This window comes from Anabas testudineus, chromosome 10 (assembly GCF_900324465.2).
Source record: "Anabas testudineus chromosome 10, fAnaTes1.2, whole genome shotgun sequence".
In the NCBI taxonomy this organism is placed as follows: Eukaryota; Metazoa; Chordata; class Actinopteri; order Anabantiformes; family Anabantidae; genus Anabas; species Anabas testudineus.
In genome coordinates, this window is record NC_046619.1 from 11672201 (window position 1) to 11692130 (window position 19930).

The 19930-nt window shown below is 40.8% G+C and overlaps 3 protein-coding genes and 1 pseudogene across 4 annotated transcripts in view; all 4 read left to right on the plus strand.

Moving 5' to 3' along the window:
• The first annotated feature begins 152 nt into the window (after positions 1-152).
• The window catches only part of LOC113160594 (protocadherin gamma-C5-like), a 228525-nt gene continuing 208747 nt past the window's right edge, over positions 153-19930 (plus strand). Inside the window, exon 1 of one of the 2 annotated variants that reach the window (XM_026357930.1) lies at positions 153-2638. In XM_026357930.1, coding sequence (XP_026213715.1) covers positions 254-2638 — 2385 coding nt within the window. In that variant the 5' untranslated portion in view covers positions 153-253. Of the gene's footprint in view, positions 2639-4027; positions 6545-19930 lie in introns of those variants that run through there. The other variant, XM_026357931.1, reaches the window with a different exon arrangement.
• LOC113160852 lies at positions 7723-10212 on the plus strand (annotated as a pseudogene).
• On the plus strand, positions 11440-14002 carry LOC113160853 (protocadherin gamma-A11-like). The gene has a single exon (XM_026358302.1). It carries the CDS (start codon positions 11564-11566, stop codon positions 14000-14002), a length of 2439 nt encoding a protein of 812 aa, XP_026214087.1. The 5' UTR covers positions 11440-11563.
• Positions 16154-19473, plus strand: LOC113160854 (protocadherin beta-16-like). The gene is given in 3 exon segments (XM_026358303.1): positions 16154-17290; positions 17292-18557; positions 19462-19473. Coding segments are annotated over 3 exon segments (2415 nt in total).

A 19930-nucleotide genomic window follows, 5' to 3' on the forward strand; every position in this document is an offset into this window, starting at 1 on the left:
TCTTCTATCACTGTAAAGATAAATAGGGACTCATGGTGTCGCTGTTGATTGACAGAAAATGAACCCACACCTCTCCACCCACTGCTGCTGCATGGATATCAGATGACTGTTTTGCCACAAACAGTTAAAATCGTCAAATATGTTAGGACGTGTTGCATCGTGGAATTAACATTGGAATTATTGGTTGGTGTGAGATATATTTTTTGCATTTTGGACGTAAATCGTACAAACTGAAGAGACATTGTGTGCCAGGATGGGGAACAAAGGATTTCGAGCCCTATGGTCGGCTTTCTGTCTCGCTTCCTTCGCTGTAACGCTGCGCCTTACTCGTGGAGATTTAAGTTATTCTATTCCTGAAGAGATGAAACGAGAATCAGTGATTGGAAATGTAGCCAAAGATCTTGGGGTTGATCTGAAGACATTAGCATCACGACTGGCCCGTGTTGATTTGGAAGGATCTCGTAAGCGGTACTGTGATATTAAGATGAACACCGGAGATTTAATAACAGTAGACGCAATAGACAGAGAAAGCGTTTGTGGGAAGAAACCATCATGTCTTTTAAAAGTAGACCTGGTACTAGAAAATCCTTTAGAACTCCATCATGTAAATCTTCATATTCAAGATGTAAATGACAACTCGCCGCAATTTAATGATAAATTGATAGAAATGGAAATAAGCGAGTCAGCAGACAAGGGAAACCGTTTCTCTATCGAGGAGGCCCATGATGCAGATATAGGACAAAATGCAGTTCAAAGATATACCTTAGAAAAAAACGACAACTTCATTCTGTCTGTTACCAGTAACAAGGTTGAACTCGTACTAGAAAATAAACTTGATCGTGAAAAGCAAAAAGAGATGAATTTGCTTCTCACAGCTTTGGATGGTGGCTCTCCTCAGAGATCAGGTACTGTAGTCATACACGTCACTGTACTGGATGCTAATGATAACGCCCCAGTGTTTAGTCAGGCTGTTTATAAAGCCAGTCTGCCAGAAAACTCACCTCCAGATACTATAGTAATTACTGTTAGTGCTACAGACGCAGATGAAGGATTAAATGGAGATGTGACATATGACTTCGGCCACGTGTCAGGTGACCATGCAGATGTTTTTTCTATTAATCCTAAAACTGGAGAAATTCGTGTAACTGGTGTGATTGATTTTGAAGAAAGGGGTTCATTTGAAATGAGAGTAAAAGCCAAAGATGGTTTAGGTCTAACTTCATACGCCAAGGTTATAATAGATGTTACTGATATCAACGACAATGCTCCAGTGATATATCTGAAATCCCTTAATAACCCCATACCTGAGAACGTGTCACCTGGTACAGAGGTGGGCATCATTAACGTGCAGGACAGAGACTCTGACAATAACAGACAGGTCCGCTGCTCCATTCAGCAAAATGTCCCTTTTAAGTTAGTTCCTTCTATCAAAAACTATTATTCTCTGGTGACCACAGGACAACTGGACCGTGAACTAGTGTCTGATTACAACATCACAATCAGCGCCACTGACGAGGGCTCTCCACCTCTGTCCTCCTCTAAAACTGTTCAGTTATCTGTAGCTGACATCAACGACAACCCCCCAGTGTTTGAGGAACAGTCGTACAGCGCATATGTGAGTGAAAATAACAAACCTGGCTCCACTTTATGTTCCGTTACTGCTCGAGACCCCGACTGGAGACAGAACGGTACAGTGATTTATTCTCTGTTACCTGGTGAGGTGAACGGTGCCCCGGTGTCCTCGTACCTGTCAGTTAACGGAGACACGGGGGTGATCCACGCTGTGAGGTCGTTTGATTATGAACAGTTCAGGAGTTTTAAAGTGCAGGTGATGGCCAGAGACAACGGTTCTCCTCCTCTGAGCAGCAACGTGACCGTCAGTGTGTTCATATCGGATGTGAACGACAACTCTCCTCAGATACTGTACCCCGCCCCGGAGGGCAACTCGTTCATGACCGAGCTGGTCCCCAAAGCTGCACACGGAGGCTCTCTGGTGTCCAAAGTGATCGCGGTGGACGCGGACTCCGGACAGAACGCCTGGCTGTCCTATCATATAGTCAAATCCACTGATCCTGGACTTTTCACTATTGGTCTCCACAGCGGAGAGATCAGGACACAGCGGGACATTTCAGAGTCTGACAGCATGAAACAGAACCTTCTTGTGTCAGTGAAAGATAACGGACAGCCCTCTCTCTCTGCCACCTGTTCCATGTATTTACTTATTTCTGATAACTTGGCTGAGGTGCCAGAACTGAAGGACATTTCTTATGATGACAAGAATTCCAAACTGACCTCTTATCTGATCATTGCTCTGGTGTCTGTGTCCACGTTTTTTCTGACCTTCATCATCATCATTCTGGGTGTGAGGTTCTGTCGTAGGAGAAAGCCCAGACTGCTGTTTGATGGAGCAGTGGCCATCCCCAGCGCTTATCTCCCTCCTAATTACGCAGATGTAGACGGCACAGGAACTTTACGCAGCACTTACAACTATGACGCATACCTGACTACAGGATCTCGAACCAGTGACTTTAAGTTCGTATCATCTTATAATGACAACACACTGCCTGCTGACCAGACTCTGAGGAAAAGTCCATCAGACTTCGCTGATCCGTTTGAACATTTGGAAGTGTCTGTAGAGGTAGGAGATGTTGAATTTAATTCAATTCATGTTTTAAGATTACACTAATGTATTTTCGTCTTATGCGATTCCTCGTGTTTCATCATTATTAGAAAGCTACATCAGTATTTCCAAATTCTTTAGAACTCAATCATGTAAGTCTTTATATTCAAGATGAAGCATGCTTCATGTTGTGTTTTTTGTTCTCACTAGAATTAATTTCAAGCACTGTCCTTAATCAGTAGAACAGTGTAATATTTGGTCTTTTGTGCTTTCAGGTCTGCACCGTGCAGATCTGAAAGTGTCTGTCCACTAGATCCTAGACACACACGCATACATGCACTTACACAACCGGAGATGTCTTTTTCCTTTTCAGTTATGGTGTTTGATTTTCATTAGGCCTAATTCCCTCCATCAATGATTTTACCACTTTTGTTGCTACTACTTGTAATAATTATCACAATTATCAGTAACAAATATGTTGAAATGTTTCTACTTACCCGACACTAGCATCTTATTGTCTTGATATGGAGCGTTCATGCGCAGTTTGATATTCATATTTTCATTTCATATTGTTTGTTTATGTTTTTTTATAATGTTTCTTGTATTTTCTTTTCTGGGGCTTAAACAGCAGACATTTTGGTTCACATAGGATATACAAAACTGCGACAAAGGTAAACTACATTTCCGGTGTTTGAACAATTGAGTGCCACAAACAAAACGCATTTAAACTTAGATGTGTACCAGGGAGAAAAGATCCAAGAATACCAAAGTTGACTCACTTATAAGGAATGCACCATTTTTTTTTAAGTTCAGTATAAAACGTTTTGGGACGCACACTCTTCATATGTTAACATTACTGTCAGTGTTAATTTATATGACTTTTTTACATCAGACGTGACAAACTGATGCATAGGAAAAGATAAGGAGAAAATAACAAACTCTCTACTACTAAATAGCCGAATAGAAGGGGAAATGAAAATAAAACAGATTTCTTTTTATTGTTTATTTAGTTTTGGTTTTTGTGTGTTTCCTGTGTCCAGAGGCTTTAGAGACTTACAGAGAACTACTAAGCACGACTCTAAAAGCGCAAAGTCTCATTTAGAGTTGATCTTGAACTATCCTGGAAAATGTATTCAGGCACTAATCAACAAACACAGATCAGAGAACCTTAGATACCGGTTGGTGGTGTAAGCTGCGTATGATCTGTATCTAGTAGTGAGTCGTTGTGTTTGCTATTGTATATCCATTAATAATTTTGACCTGCGTTTTCGGTTTTGTTATGGGTTTCTTCTATCACTGTAAAGATAAATAAGGACTCATGGTGTCGCTGTTGACTGACAGAAAATGAACCCACACCTCTCCACCCACTGCTGCTGCATGGATATCAGATGACTGTTTTGCAACAGACAGTTAAAATCGTCAAATATGTTAGGACGTGTTGCATCGTGGAATTAACATTGGAATTATTGGTTGGTGTGAGATATATTTTTTGCATTTTGGACGTAAATCGTACAAACTGAAGAGACATTGTGTGCCAGGATGGGGAACAAAGGATTTCGAGCCCTATGGTCGGCTTTCTGTCTCGCTTCCATTGCTGTAACGCTGCGCCTTACTCGTGGAGATTTAAGTTATTCTATTCCTGAAGAGATGAAACGAGAATCAGTGATTGGAAATGTAGCAAAAGATCTTGGGGTTGATCTGAAGACATTAGCATCACGACAGGCCCGTGTTGATTTGGAAGGATCTCGTAAGCGGTACTGTGATATTAAGATGAACACCGGAGATTTAATAACAGTAGACGCAATAGACAGAGAAAGCGTTTGTGGGAAGAAACCATCATGTCTTTTAAAAGTAGACCTGGTACTAGAAAATCCTTTAGAACTCCATCATGTAAGTCTTCATATTCAAGATGTAAATGACAACTCGCCGCAATTTAATGATAAATTGATAGAAATGGAAATAAGAGAATCAGCTGAGAAGGGAAACCGTTTCTCTATCGAGGAGGCCCATGATGCAGATATAGGTCAAAATGCGGTTCAAAGATATACCTTAGAAAAAAACGACAACTTCATTCTGTCTGTTACCAGTAACAAAGTTGAACTCGTACTAGAAAATAAACTTGATCGAGAAAAGCAAAAAGAGATGAATTTGCTTCTCACAGCTTTGGATGGTGGCTCTCCTCAGAGATCAGGTACTGTAGTCATACACGTCACTGTACTGGATGCTAATGATAACGCCCCAGTGTTTAGTCAGGCTGTTTATAAAGCCAGTCTGCCAGAAAACTCACCTCCAGATACTATAGTAATTACTGTTAGTGCTACAGACGCAGATGAAGGATTAAACGGTGATGTGACATATGACTTTGGCCATGTGTCAGGTGACCATGCAGATGTTTTTTCTATTAATCCTAAAACAGGAGAAATTCGTGTAACTGGTGTGATTGATTTTGAAGAAAGGGGTTCATTTGAAATGAGAGTAAAAGCCAAAGATGGTTTAGGTCTAACTTCATACGCCAAAGTTATAATAGATGTTACTGATATCAACGACAATGCTCCAGTGATATATTTAAAATCACTGACTAACCCCATACCTGAGAACGTGTCACCTGGTACAGAGGTGGGCATCATTAACGTGCAGGACAGAGACTCTGACAGTAACAGACAGGTCCGCTGCTCCATTCAGCAAAATGTCCCTTTTAAGTTAGTTCCTTCTATCAAAAACTATTATTCTCTGGTGACCACAGGACAACTGGACCGAGAACTAGTGTCTGATTACAACATTACAATCAGCGCCACTGACGAGGGTTCTCCACCTCTGTCCTCCTCTAAAACTGTTCAGTTATCTGTAGCTGACATCAACGACAACCCCCCAGTGTTTGAGGAACAGTCGTACAGCGCATATGTGAGTGAAAACAACAAACCTGGCTCCACTTTATGTTCCGTTACTGCTCGAGACCCCGACTGGAGACAGAACGGTACAGTGATTTATTCTCTGTTACCTGGTGAGGTGAACGGTGCCCCGGTGTCCTCGTACCTGTCAGTTAACGGAGACACGGGGGTGATCCACGCTGTGAGGTCGTTTGATTATGAACAGTTCAGGAGTTTTAAAGTGCAGGTGATGGCCAGAGACAACGGTTCTCCTCCTCTGAGCAGCAACGTGACCGTCAGTGTGTTCATATCGGATGTGAACGACAACTCTCCTCAGATACTGTACCCCGCCCCGGAGGGAAACTCGTTCATGACCGAGCTGGTCCCCAAAGCTGCACACGGAGGTTCTCTGGTGTCCAAAGTGATCGCGGTGGACGCGGACTCCGGACAGAACGCCTGGCTGTCCTATCATATAGTCAAATCCACTGATCCTGGACTTTTTACTATTGGTCTCCACAGCGGAGAGATCAGGACACAGCGGGACATTTCAGAGTCTGACAGCATGAAACAGAACCTTATTGTGTCAGTGAAAGATAACGGACAGCCCTCTCTCTCTGCCACCTGTTCCATGTATTTACTTATTTCTGATAACTTGGCTGAGGTGCCAGAACTGAAGGACATTTCTTATGATGACAAGAATTCCAAACTGACCTCTTATCTGATCATTGCTCTGGTGTCTGTGTCCACGTTTTTTCTGACCTTCATCATCATCATTCTGGGTGTGAGGTTCTGTCGTAGGAGAAAGCCCAGACTGTTGTTTGATGGAGCAGTGGCCATCCCCAGCGCTTATCTCCCTCCTAATTACGCAGATGTTGACGGCACAGGAACTTTACGCAGCACTTACAACTATGACGCATACCTGACAACAGGATCTCGAACCAGTGACTTTAAGTTCGTATCATCTTATAATGACAACACACTGCCTGCTGACCAGACTCTGAGGAAAAGTCCATCAGACTTTGATGAAATGTTTGCCCAGTCCAATGAGTCTCCAGAGGTAGGAGTCAAGAATTATTTAATTTTACGTTCAATGTTGATTACGAGCTTCCAAATAATATTGTCAATTGTTTTAACCAGTCTTACTTTGAAACAGTATTATTCAGCATAACGTAGATTACCATTTCCGTTATTAGCCGTTATACTTTTGGTGAAGTCTGGGTTTTAGCATTGCAGTCAAGAAATTGGTTCTTAAGAGGTTCTAAAGAAAAATGATTCGTTAGGCTTCATTTGGCTGTGACATAATTGCTTTCTTTTTACTTTACGTTGTTTTTAACAGTTCTTATAATTATGGAGTTTTAGACTAGTAACGTGTTCCTCAGCAAATTTCAACAATTATCAAACTTTTGACTTTTTCTCTATTGCGCTTTATCATTTCATAAATTTCTTATTGTGCTTATACCAGAATTGTTTAAGGAGGCCTTTTAAACATTTTAGTAACTGTTTAACTGTGGTATTGATTGTGACTAAGATTATATTTTCATTATCTTAAAATATGGAAAACACAAGCGCTCAATCCATAAATGTCCCGACCATGGAACATTATTATATAACTTATTATTACCACATATAGTGTGTTTGATACATTTTCATCACATGCCTTTGTTGCTAACTATCAACGTAAGTTCACAGAGAAGATTATAGGAAATTCTCTTATTTTATGTATGGGAAATAGATGTCAAAAGGAACCACAAGAGCTTTGAGTTCCGGTATTTACATTTTCAGCACACTTGTGCCATTGTCAATTCATAGATGCTGTAACCACATCCCTTACTACTTGGTATATACTGCAATAACATCAGTATATCTGTTTGATCAGTTATCAATATGTAGTATTAGCACTTTAAAGACGGAAATCTTAAATGTGTCAAAGCTGTTGGTCTCTTGACTAATCAGTCGCTGTCCGTGGTGCTGAATGATGTTCTCTATACACGCGCCCATTAAAACACAGGAAGAAATCGCCGTTTAATGTGTTCAGTTGAAATGTGACATTGTAGTGTTCACTGGCAACAACGATGAATTTTATACCAGAATAGTATTTGTTCATTTGTAATATTACAAATAAACTCACGGCGTCGCTGCTCACTCACAGATATGGGACGGTTAAGTTCTCCACCCACTGCAAAGACAGTAATCTAAGTATTAAAGCGAGAGCTGCCATTGTTGTGGGATCGGCGTACCTTAATTTTGCCATTAGGTTGTAATTTTATAAACGAGGGATTTTTGCTTCTCGTTATCTTCTTTAGGCAGAAACAATGGACTTCAAAGCAATATGTTTGCTGCAGTATTTCTTCGGCATTGTTCTTTTTGTCCACATAACCGCTGCAGACCTCAGTTACTCAGTTCCCGAGGAGATGAGACCCGGGTCCATTGTTGGAAATGCTGCCAAGGATCTTGGGCTGGAAGTAGGGAAAATGATATTTCGTAAAGCCCCGTATTGATACCGAAGACAACTACCAGCATTACTGTGATATTGATCAAAAGACGGGGGATTTTGTGATTAGGGAACGGATCGATAGAGAGGAGCTGTGCGGTGAAAAGATTTCGTGCATACTTAAATTCGAATTAGTGCTGGAGAACCCTTTAGAGCTGCACCGCATTTCTCTGCTCATACAGGATGTAAATGACAATTTCCCAATTTTCCCAAAAGATATGATTAAATTGGAAATAACCGAATCGGCTGTGAAAGGAGCTCGATATCGTGTTAACGAAGCACATGATGCGGACATCGGACAAAATACCGTTCAACAGTACAGTCTACAAAACAATGAACATTTTGTTTTATCTGTGCGAGACGATACTGATGGTTCTAAGAGCATCGAGTTGGTGTTGGACAAGGAGCTTGACCGTGAAAAAGAACACGATCTCATTTTTGTGCTGATTGCAATTGATGGTGGCAATCCACAAAAATCAGGAACTGCCAGTATACACGTGACTGTGCTGGATGCTAATGATAACGCCCCAATCTTCAGCCAGGCCGTTTTTAAAGCCAGTCTACCTGAAAACTCTGTCGTTGATACTGTCGTGGTCACTGTAAGTGCCACTGATGCAGATGAGGGAGTGAATGGAGATGTGACATATGAATTCAGTCGTATTTCAGATAGAGCCAAAAAGGTTTTCTCACTGAACAATAAAAGTGGAGAAATTAAAGTCACAGGGCCACTGGATTTCGAGAGTAACGCTAAATATGAAATGCGGATTGATGCCAAAGATGGTTATGGGCTTTCATCTGATTGCAAAGTCGTGATTGATGTTACTGATGTTAATGATAATGCTCCTGTGATATATATGAAATCTTTGATGAGCCCCATACCGGAGAACGTGTCACCTGGTACAGAGGTGGGCATCATTAACGTGCAGGACAGAGACTCTGAGACAAATGGACAGGTCCGTTGCTCCATTCAGCAAAATGTCCCTTTTAAATTAGTTCCTTCCATTAAAAACTATTATTCTCTGGTGACCACAGGACAACTGGACCGAGAACTAGTGTCTGATTACAACATTACAATCAGCGCCACTGACGAGGGCTCTCCACCTCTGTCCTCCTCTAAAATTGTTCAGTTATCTGTAGCTGACATCAATGACAACCCCCCAGTGTTTGAGGAACAGTCGTACAGCGCATATGTGAGTGAAAATAACAAACCTGGCTCCACTTTATGTTCCGTCAGTGCTCGAGACCCCGACTTGAGACAGAACGGTACAGTGATTTATTCTCTGTTACCTGGTGAGGTGAACGGTGCCCCGGTGTCCTCGTACCTGTCAGTTAACGGAGACACGGGGGTGATCCACGCTGTGAGGTCGTTTGATTATGAACAGTTCAGGAGTTTTAAAGTGCAGGTGATGGCCAGAGACAACGGTTCTCCTCCTCTGAGCAGCAACGTGACCGTCAGTGTGTTCATATCGGATGTGAACGACAACTCTCCTCAGATACTGTACCCCGCCCCGGAGGGAAACTCGTTCATGACCGAGCTGGTCCCCAAAGCTGCACACGGAGGCTCTCTGGTGTCCAAAGTGATCGCGGTGGACGCGGACTCCGGACAGAACGCCTGGCTGTCCTATCATATAGTCAAATCCACTGATCCTGGACTTTTCACTATTGGTGTCCACAGCGGAGAGATCAGGACACAGCGGGACATTTCAGAGTCTGACAGCATGAAACAGAACCTTATTGTGTCAGTGAAAGATAACGGACAGCCCTCTCTCTCTGCCACCTGTTCCATGTATTTACTTATTTCTGATAACTTGGCTGAGGTGCCAGAACTGAAGGACATTTCTTATGATGACAAGAATTCCAAACTGACCTCTTATCTGATCATTGCTCTGGTGTCTGTGTCCACGTTTTTTCTGACCTTCATCATCATCATTCTGGGTGTGAGGTTCTGTCGCAGGAGAAAGCCCAGATTGTTGTTTGACGGAGCTGTAGCCATCCCCAGCGCTTATCTCCCTCCCAATTACGCAGATGTTGACGGCACAGGAACTTTACGCAGCACTTACAACTATGACGCATACCTGACAACAGGATCTCGGACCAGTGACTTTAAGTTCGTATCATCCTATAATGACAACACACTGCCTGCTGACCAGACTCTGAGGAAAAGTCCATCAGACTTTGCTGAGGTGTTTGGAGATTCTTTGGAGCCTCTAGAGGTAGGCGCTGTGCTTGTGTAAAAAGAAGCTACTTCCCTAATACTTGTCTGAACACCTTCTATTCCTTCATTGACTCGTATATAATCAGCATCGTGATGTAGATTGCTTCTAGGATTGATAGTATATTTTACACAACATTTCCTACAAAATTCAAACTTAGATTTTTCAGTATTTGCTTTTCCGTGAACATGCTTCTTAACCTCAGGGGTATGTGGGTATTTAATTAACATTTAGCACGATTAGGTTGACATTTTTAAATTTGTCTTTTTATCTTCAGCTTCCCATGTATAAATACATAATGTACACACTTTCTTTGAAACTCATGCAGTCTCACCCTTTAAATACCTTCAAATAAATATCTTCAGTATGCATTTTTTTAAATATCAGAACGTTTCTTTCAACGGTATACTTCAGTGTAAATGTGGCCAAACAATTATTTCATATGCATTTAACAAGTAAATGAATCGTGGTAATTAAAGGTCACCTCTGTGGTATAAGAAGTAAGCACATAGAATACATTTAAATGAGGTGCAGTGTGTGCATCTAACTTTTCTATCAGACCAATGATTGCAATTAACAAAGTGTTTCATTACCTATGGTCTTAAGTTATTAAGAAAACTTAAAAGACAGTATCAGTTCAATTGATATAACAATTATACGTTTGTGTATTTCTAGCCTATTTCTCATACTTCTTAAATATAACTTATGAAACCCGAAATTTTTCTTGGTGGTGAAAAATGAAAACTCTGGCCGGTTTTAGCTTTCTGTCACATCCACTGTTTTATGAGATTGAGAAAGTCGACCACAGGTTACTTATTATTATTATTATTATTACTATTATTATTATGTAAAATTGCTTTTGTTTTTCTTGTGAGGCTCTGAATAGATGTAGACCATCTTCCATGATAAGCATTATATTATATGGTGGTATCTGTCCATGGTGCTGAAACCAAAGCTGCTCTTCCTATTGCCATCAATTATGTGTAATTGAATTAGTATTCATTTAGAAAATACACTAGCAAAATCCTTTCTACTTTTAAAATATCTCCTTTTTGTTGTTTACATCCAGATACAGTTTAGATTTTTTTGTTTTTGTTTTTTTCATCTGAGTTGTCTGCTTTGCTTCTTTTGTTATACCAACGCTTTGCTCAGAGGGTCGCTGTCCACCAGCTTTACTTTAAGCTGCTGCATCTTGTTGTCTTCTCCGCTTGTACATTTCCATATCACCATAAGCTGTTTGGTGTTGAAAGCCGCAAACTTACACCATTTATTGTAGTACTCCAGTTTTATTCGCGGATGATTTGGATTGGCCGGATTTTTTTATTCTTTAAATATTGGTTTTGGTAGATTCGGCACTGATCTTGAAGGAAAAATGGGATTCAGGGCATTTTCCGTGCTTGGCCTGGTTATCTCCTTGGGTGTATTGTTTCTGACGCTGCAAACCGTCTGTGGAGATTTCGCTTATTCTTTTCCAGAGGAGACTAAACGCGGCTCAGTTGTTGGAAATATAGCGAAAGACATTGGGCTTGATGTGGCAAAATTGTCCGCAAGGAAGGCTCGGATTGATGGAGACGGAAACAACAAACGGTATTGTGATATTAATCTGAGCACTGGAGATATCATTGTTGCTGATAGGATTGACAGAGAGGGGCTTTGTGGCAAAAAGGCATCATGCGTTTTAAAGCAGGAGCTCGTTTTAGAGGACCCTTTGGAGCTGCATCGTGTTAGTATTCACGTCCAAGATATAAATGACAATTCACCACAATTTAAAAAGAGTACTATAAAAATTGAAATGACAGAATCTGCAACCAAAGGAAGTCGCTATCGTTTAGATGAGGCCCACGATGCCGATATCGGACAAAACGCCATTCAGGGCTACAGTATTGAAACAAATCAAAACTTCAAACTGAACGTTATTGAAAAAAGTGGAGGAGGCAAATATAGTGAGTTAATTTTAGAGAAAGAGCTCGATAGAGAACAACAGCAGGAGCTGACGTTTGTGATTGTGGCAACAGACGGAGGGACACCTCAGAGATCCGGTACTGCTGTCATTCTAGTTACTGTGCTGGATGCTAATGACAACGCACCGGTGTTTAGCCAAGCTGTTTATGAAGCTACTCTCCCAGAAAACTCTCCTTTAGAAACTGTAGTGGTCACAGTGAGTGCAAGTGACGCAGACGTGGGAGTCAATGGAGAGGTGACATATGAATTTGATCTGATTTCTGATGAAAGTAACAATGCGTTTTCTATTGATCAAAGAACTGGTGAAGTGAAAGTAAGTGGATCAATAGATTACGAAGAGTTGCCGGCATATGAAATGCAAATTACAGCAAAAGATGGTCTTGGATTAGTGTCATCGTGTACGTTAAAAATTGACGTCACCGATGTTAATGACAACACCCCTGTTACGTCGGTTAAAACTTTGAAAAATCCCATACTAGAGGATACCCCACCTGGTACAGAGGTGGGCATCATTAATGTACAGGACAGAGACTCTGGAAGTAACGGACAGGTCCGTTGCTTCATTCAGCAAAATGTCCCTTTTAAGTTAGTTCCTTCTATCAAAAACTATTATTCTCTGGTGACCACAGGACAACTGGACCGTGAACTAGTGTCTGATTACAACATTACAATCAGCGCCACTGATGAGGGTTCTCCACCTCTGTCCTCCTCTAAAACTGTTCAGTTATCTGTAGCTGACATCAACGACAACCCCCCAGTGTTTGAGGAACAGTCGTACAGCGCATATGTGAGTGAAAATAACAAACCTGGCTCCACCTTATGTTCCGTTACTGCTCGAGACCCCGACTGGAGACAGAACGGTACAGTGATTTATTCTCTGTTACCTGGTGAGGTGAACGGTGCCCCGGTGTCCTCGTACCTGTCAGTTAACGGAGACACGGGGGTGATCCACGCTGTGAGGTCGTTTGATTATGAACAGTTCAGGAGTTTTAAAGTGCAGGTGATGGCCAGAGACAACGGTTCTCCTCCTCTGAGCAGCAACGTGACCGTCAGTGTGTTCATATCGGATGTGAACGACAACTCTCCTCAGATACTGTACCCCGCCCCGGAGGGAAACTCGTTCATGACCGAGCTGGTCCCCAAAGCTGCACACGGAGGCTCTCTGGTGTCCAAAGTGATCGCAGTGGACGCGGACTCCGGACAGAACGCCTGGCTGTCCTATCATATAGTCAAATCCACTGATCCTGGACTTTTCACTATTGGTCTTCACAGCGGAGAGATCAGGACACAGCGGGACATTTCAGAGTCTGACAGCATGAAACAGAACCTTATTGTGTCAGTGAAAGATAACGGACAGCCCTCTCTCTCTGCCACCTGTTCCATGTATTTACTTATTTCTGATAACTTGGCTGAGGTGCCAGAACTGAAGGACATTTCTTATGATGACAAGAATTCCAAACTGACCTCTTATCTGATCATTGCTCTGGTGTCTGTGTCCACGTTTTTTCTGACCTTCATCATTATTATTCTGGGTGTGAGGTTCTGTCGCAGGACAAAACCCAGACTGCTGTTTGATGGAGCAGTGGCCATCCCCAGCGCTTATCTCCCTCCTAATTACGCAGATGTTGACGGCACAGGAACTTTACGCAGCACTTACAACTATGACGCATACCTGACAACAGGATCTCGAACCAGTGACTTTAAGTTCGTATCCTCTTATAATGACAACACACTGCCTGCTGAACAGACTCTGAGGAAAAGTCCATCAGACTTTGCTGAGATGTTTGGTCGTTCAGAGGAATCTCTAGAGGTAGGACCAGTACATTGTACTTTTGTTACTAATGTCTAACCTTAACCTAACTCTTCCTCATATCTAATGTTTCTCCGTGTAACTGCTTCAATACAAAGATTTGGAGATTTACATTGTCCTTAAGAGTATTTTTCTCACTTTTCACAGAGGCGATTTTGTTTGCTCTTATTTTTCACTGTACTCAAATTCAACCGCCAGAACAGTTATTTGTAAAGCAATTTTTTACATGTTACGTTGTGGGAAAGGGAAAGAGGCATTTAAAGAACTGCACTGAATAGGAGCTCTGTTCTAGTAAGTGTGTTGGATTTGTTTTATTTCCTTCTTTCTACCTATTCAACCTATTTCTGCAAACTAAATAGAAATCAGAATAAATTGTGCGTGGACGTTAAGTTTGTCTATTTATCTGTCATACTTTTAATTTACACACAAGCAATTCAAAGAAGACTTGAACTGTACCCTAACTGAGGAAAATAATTGTAGTCATATCGACTATGCCTATATTTTAATGGCAACCTTAAAGTTCTCTTGTACTTGTCTAGTGTTTTGTGACTTGTTCAAAACATTAAGTGGCATAATAACATTTATAGATACACGTATTGCCATCTACTTTACTTTCTGTTGGCAAATAACATATGCCAATATGATAATGATGACACGCATTGATCATTAAATATCTTAACATACACTTTTATTTGTGCAATGGTTTGTGTGTTATAATGTATGTAGCTTTGTTATCATGCCTTTTGTGCATATTGAAGTTTTTTGGTGCTGTTCTGTTCCTTTGCTTTAATTATGACTTCTTAAAGGTTGCAGAGAAAAAAACAGTTTTAAGCCAACTTTGTTACAGTACATAAAATGGTAACAGTTATTTTTTACATGGTCCCTTACAAACAGCAATGCATAAAAAACTAATTTTTGCATTGGTACCCAGTGAAGCTCAACAGGAATCTCATGTCGCAATGAAAAGTACAGGTCAACACATTTCATTGGCGGCTTAGAATTGATTACTTATTTAATTCATGACTTATGTGAATTTTGATTTTATTTTACAACAGTACTCTATCTATTAGAAATACTTTAATCAACAGTCTAAACAGCAACACCACTGTGATTCTTAATGTGAATATAAAAGATTAATACTCAATAGAATTATATGCTAATAAAGATAGTGTGTGAAATTGAAATTAAACAAACACTGAAGTCTGCACAAAGAGGAAAGCCTTGGGACTGAAGTTAGTTATAACTGTATCGTAACATGTTCAGTTATATGTAAAAATACATATTTACCTTTTGAATTTAGAGATCAAAATTTCTTATGTCTCATAAGTGAGGCACAGAAATGTAGTATTTCATCTCTTATGTTTTTGCATTAGCAGGCTAAAGGGTTGAGTGGGAATGTTTTTTTGTTTGTTTGTTTGTTTTTTTTAATTAAGAACATCCATTGGATACTTCTTTATAAGGGACTGAAGTTATTTGAATGCAGTATGCATGTACTGCACATAAGTGGAAGAATATAGTGGTGTGTGAAAAAACATGTACATGGTGTTGCTTTGGCTTCATTCTGTAGTTTAAGAAATTTTAGATTAACTTTAACATCTCATTCAATGTCAAAGTTGTTGCCCTGTTATGAATTTACAATTTGATTTTACATCTTTATTCTGTAGGACTTTATTCAAGTTCTAAGAAATAAATCATGTACTCTTCACCTCACAGTTTACACTACACAAGGACTTCTGTCTTAATACTTGATTTTATTTTTTTAAGGTTATTCTAAAGTATATAACTGACTGAATATATGTTTTCCTTCTACTCGCATTAAAAACATCCAGCAACTATTCCACTGCAAAGATGTTAGCGTCATAAAATAATCAAGTGATTAATGAGTAAAAAATACGTTTTTTCTTGATATGTCCAGTGAAATTATGCCTTGTAAAATTTACTGTGCTATAACTGATTGAAACTCTTGGTGTCACTGTGCACCAACAAAGGCAGAAAGTGTCCTTTTCTTTATGTATTAATTTACCCCTTTGCAAAGGGCTATTGTGGTGCAGTGTGTCTTCCGTTAAGGACGATAAGGTCTGGCTTACATTGTGAGGATTTTTGGAGAGTAAATTACAACGAGGAATACATATGTATTTGAGCACTTTGGAACAACTGGCCGGTTAGGAAAGGATAAACGCTTGGCCAAACATGGGGAATATAGTGCATGGAAGATTTTCTATGAATCGCTATTGTGTTGTTGTCCTTTTCTTCATCCTTCATTTGGCGAATGGAGATGTGAGCTACTCTGTTGCAGAGGAGATGAAGCGTGGGTCTGAAATTGGAAATATAGCCAAAGACCTTGGCCTCGGTGTTGCCACACTTTCGTCGCGTAAAGCTCGCATTGACACAGATAAGAATGATAAGACGTATTGTGAAATTAACCTGAGCACCGGAGATTTGGTTGTTCTTGACAGGATCGACAGAGACGGACTCTGTGGTAAGAAGGCGAGTTGCGTTTTAAAAGAGGAGCTTGTTTTAGAAAATCCTTTAGAACTTCATCGTGTCAGTATTCACGTACTAGATATAAATGACAACGCCCCACTGTTTAGTGAAGACTTGATTACCTTTGAAATAACTGAGTCAGCAGTCAAAGGAGCAAAATTCCTACTAACTGAAGCCCATGATGCAGACATTGGTACAAACACAGTACAGCGCTACATTTTACAAAATAATGAACATTTCACCATTAATGTAAATACACAGAGTACTGGACGGAAAAACTCTGAAATGGTTTTGGTAAAAGAATTAGACCGAGAGCAAGAGAAAGAACTAAATTTGGTTCTTACAGCTCTAGATGGTGGTTCTCCACAGAGATCTGGTACAACGATCATTCGTGTCACTGTACTGGATGCTAATGATAACGCCCCAGTCTTCAGTCAGACCGTTTATAAAGCCAGTCTGCCAGAAAACTCTCCTATCGATACTGTAGTTGCTACAGTGAGCGCTAATGATGCAGACGAGGGACCCAATGGCGATATTACGTACAATTTTGACCATGTATCTGGTGATCATGTCTTTTTGTTCTCACTCGATCACAAGACAGGAGAAATAAGAGTAATCGGCTCTATAGATTATGAGACAGAGACCACTATTGAACTGCGAATAAGAGCAAAAGACGGACCAGGTCTTACCTCCTATTGTACAGTAATTATTGATATAACCGATATTAATGACAACCCACCTGCTATCAATTTAAAATCACTTAATAACCCCATACCTGAGAACGTGTCACCTGGTACAGAGGTGGGCATCATTAATGTGCAGGACAGAGACTCTGACAATAACAGGACAGGTCCGCTGCTCCATTCAGCAAAATGTCCCTTTTAAGTTAGTTCCTTCTATCAAAAACTATTATTCTCTGGTGACCACAGGACAACTGGACCGAGAACTAGTGTCTGATTACAACATTACAATCAGTGCCACTGACGAGGGTTCTCCACCTCTGTCCTCCTCTAAAACTGTTCAGTTATCTGTAGCTGACATCAACGACAACCCCCCAGTGTTTGAGGAACAGTCGTACAGCGCATATGTGAGTGAAAACAACAAACCTGGCTCCACTTTATGTTCCGTTACTGCTCGAGACCCCGACTGGAGACAGAACGGTACAGTGATTTATTCTCTGTTACCTGGTGAGGTGAACGGTGCCCCGGTGTCCTCGTACCTGTCAGTTAACGGAGACACGGGGGTGATCCACGCTGTGAGGTCGTTTGATTATGAACAGTTCAGGAGTTTTAAAGTGCAGGTGATGGCCAGAGACAACGGTTCTCCTCCTCTGAGCAGCAACGTGACCGTCAGTGTGTTCATATCGGATGTGAACGACAACTCTCCTCAGATACTGTACCCCGGCCCGGAGGGCAACTCGTTCATGACCGAGCTGGTCCCCAAAGCTGCACACGGAGGCTCTCTGGTGTCCAAAGTGATCGCGGTGGACTCGGACTCCGGACAGAACGCCTGGCTGTCCTATCATATAGTGAAATCCACTGATCCCGGACTTTTCACTATTGGTGTCCACAGCGGAGAGATCAGGACACAGCGGGACATTTCAGAGTCTGACAGCATGAAACAGAACCTTATTGTGTCAGTGAAAGATAACGGACAGCCCTCTCTCTCTGCCACCTGTTCCATGTATTTACTTATTTCTGATAACTTGGCTGAGGTGCCAGAACTGAAGGACATTTCTTATGATGACAAGAATTCCAAACTGACCTCTTATCTGATCATTGCTCTGGTGTCTGTGTCCACGTTTTTTCTGACCTTCATCATCATCATTCTGGGTGTGAGGTTCTGTCGTAGGAGAAAGCCCAGACTGCTGTTTGATGGAGCAGTGGCCATCCCCAGCGCTTATCTCCCTCCTAATTACGCAGATGTAGACGGCACAGGAACTTTACGCAGCACTTACAACTATGACGCATACCTGACAACAGGATCTCGGACCAGTGACTTTAAGTTCGTATCCTCTTATAATGACAACACACTGCCTGCTGACCAGACTCTGAGGAAAAGTCCATCAGACTTTGCTGATGTGTTTTCTGATTGTGATGGTTCTCCTGAGGTAAGACAACCAATCCATCCATTATTTCCACATTTTGAATGAAGGCGTTTGTGAAAGTGTTTTCCCACCACACATGTTGGAGCCATATAAACTTGAGTAGTTTTTTGAAAAACAAAACAACGTAATTTCAGACAAAGGCAAATAGATGGTCATGTCCGTAGTTCTTTCTGTAGTAGTTGTAACAGATTTGTTACCTGGTGGATTCTAATATTATTATTATTTTCTTTTGGAATGTAAAGAAGTGAAATCAGTGGCAGATGTATTCAGTAGAGTTTTTCATTTTTTATATATATTTATTAAACCATGTATGTGGTTTAATATTTATATTAAACCACATACATGGTTTAATAAATATATATAAAAAATGAAAAACTCTCTCTCTCTATATATATGTATTTGTAATTTATCTTGTAATTAAGTTTGACACTCCTGTGTGTTTATGCTGCATCATCTTCTGATGCATTTCGTTGTAGAGTAGTCCTTACATAAAACAAGTTTTTGATCGGTTTTATAAACTGCCCATTTAAAAAAACAAGTCACACTCTAATATATTGTTTAACTACCTTTAGCTTTGATTACGCTACTCATTTACTGGCATTGTTTCAATAAGTTTTCACTACATTTATTCCCGTCCAGACTTGCCTTAGTTTTTCGCTAAAAATCTTGTATTGATGATGGGAGAGTCGGACTGCTGCACAAAGTCTTCTTCAGCACATCCCAAACATTCTCAGTAGGGTTAAGGTCTGTACTTTGTGGCGACCAATCCATGTGTGAAAATGATGAGAACCACGCTTTCACAATTTGAACCTAATGAATCCTGGTATTGTCATCTTGGAATATGTCTGTGCCATCAGGAATGCTAAAAATCCATTGATGGTGTAACCTGGTTATTCAACATATTCAGGTTGTCAACTGACCTCATTCTTTGGACACATAACGTTTCTGAACTTAGACCTGCCCACCTGCAGCAACTCCAGATCATAGCACTGGCCCCACATGTTTGTATAGTACGCACTAAGAATGATAGGTGCATCACTTCACCCACCTCTTTTCTTACCCTGATGTGCCTATCATCTTACCCTGATGTGCGTATCACTCTGGAACAAGGTAAATCCAAATTCATTAGACCACATGGGCTTCTTCCATTGCTCCAGAGTCCAATCTGTATGCTCCCTTGCAAGTTAAAGCCTTTTTCCAATTAGCCTCACTGACAAGTGGTTCTCTTAAGGCTACACAGCTGTTTAGTCCCAATCCCTTGAGTTTCCTTCACATTGTGCATCTAGGAATGCTCTTACTTTCACTATTAAGCATAGCCATGAGTTCTACTGTTGTTTTTCTACACTTTGATTTTACCAACGTTTACGTGATTGCTG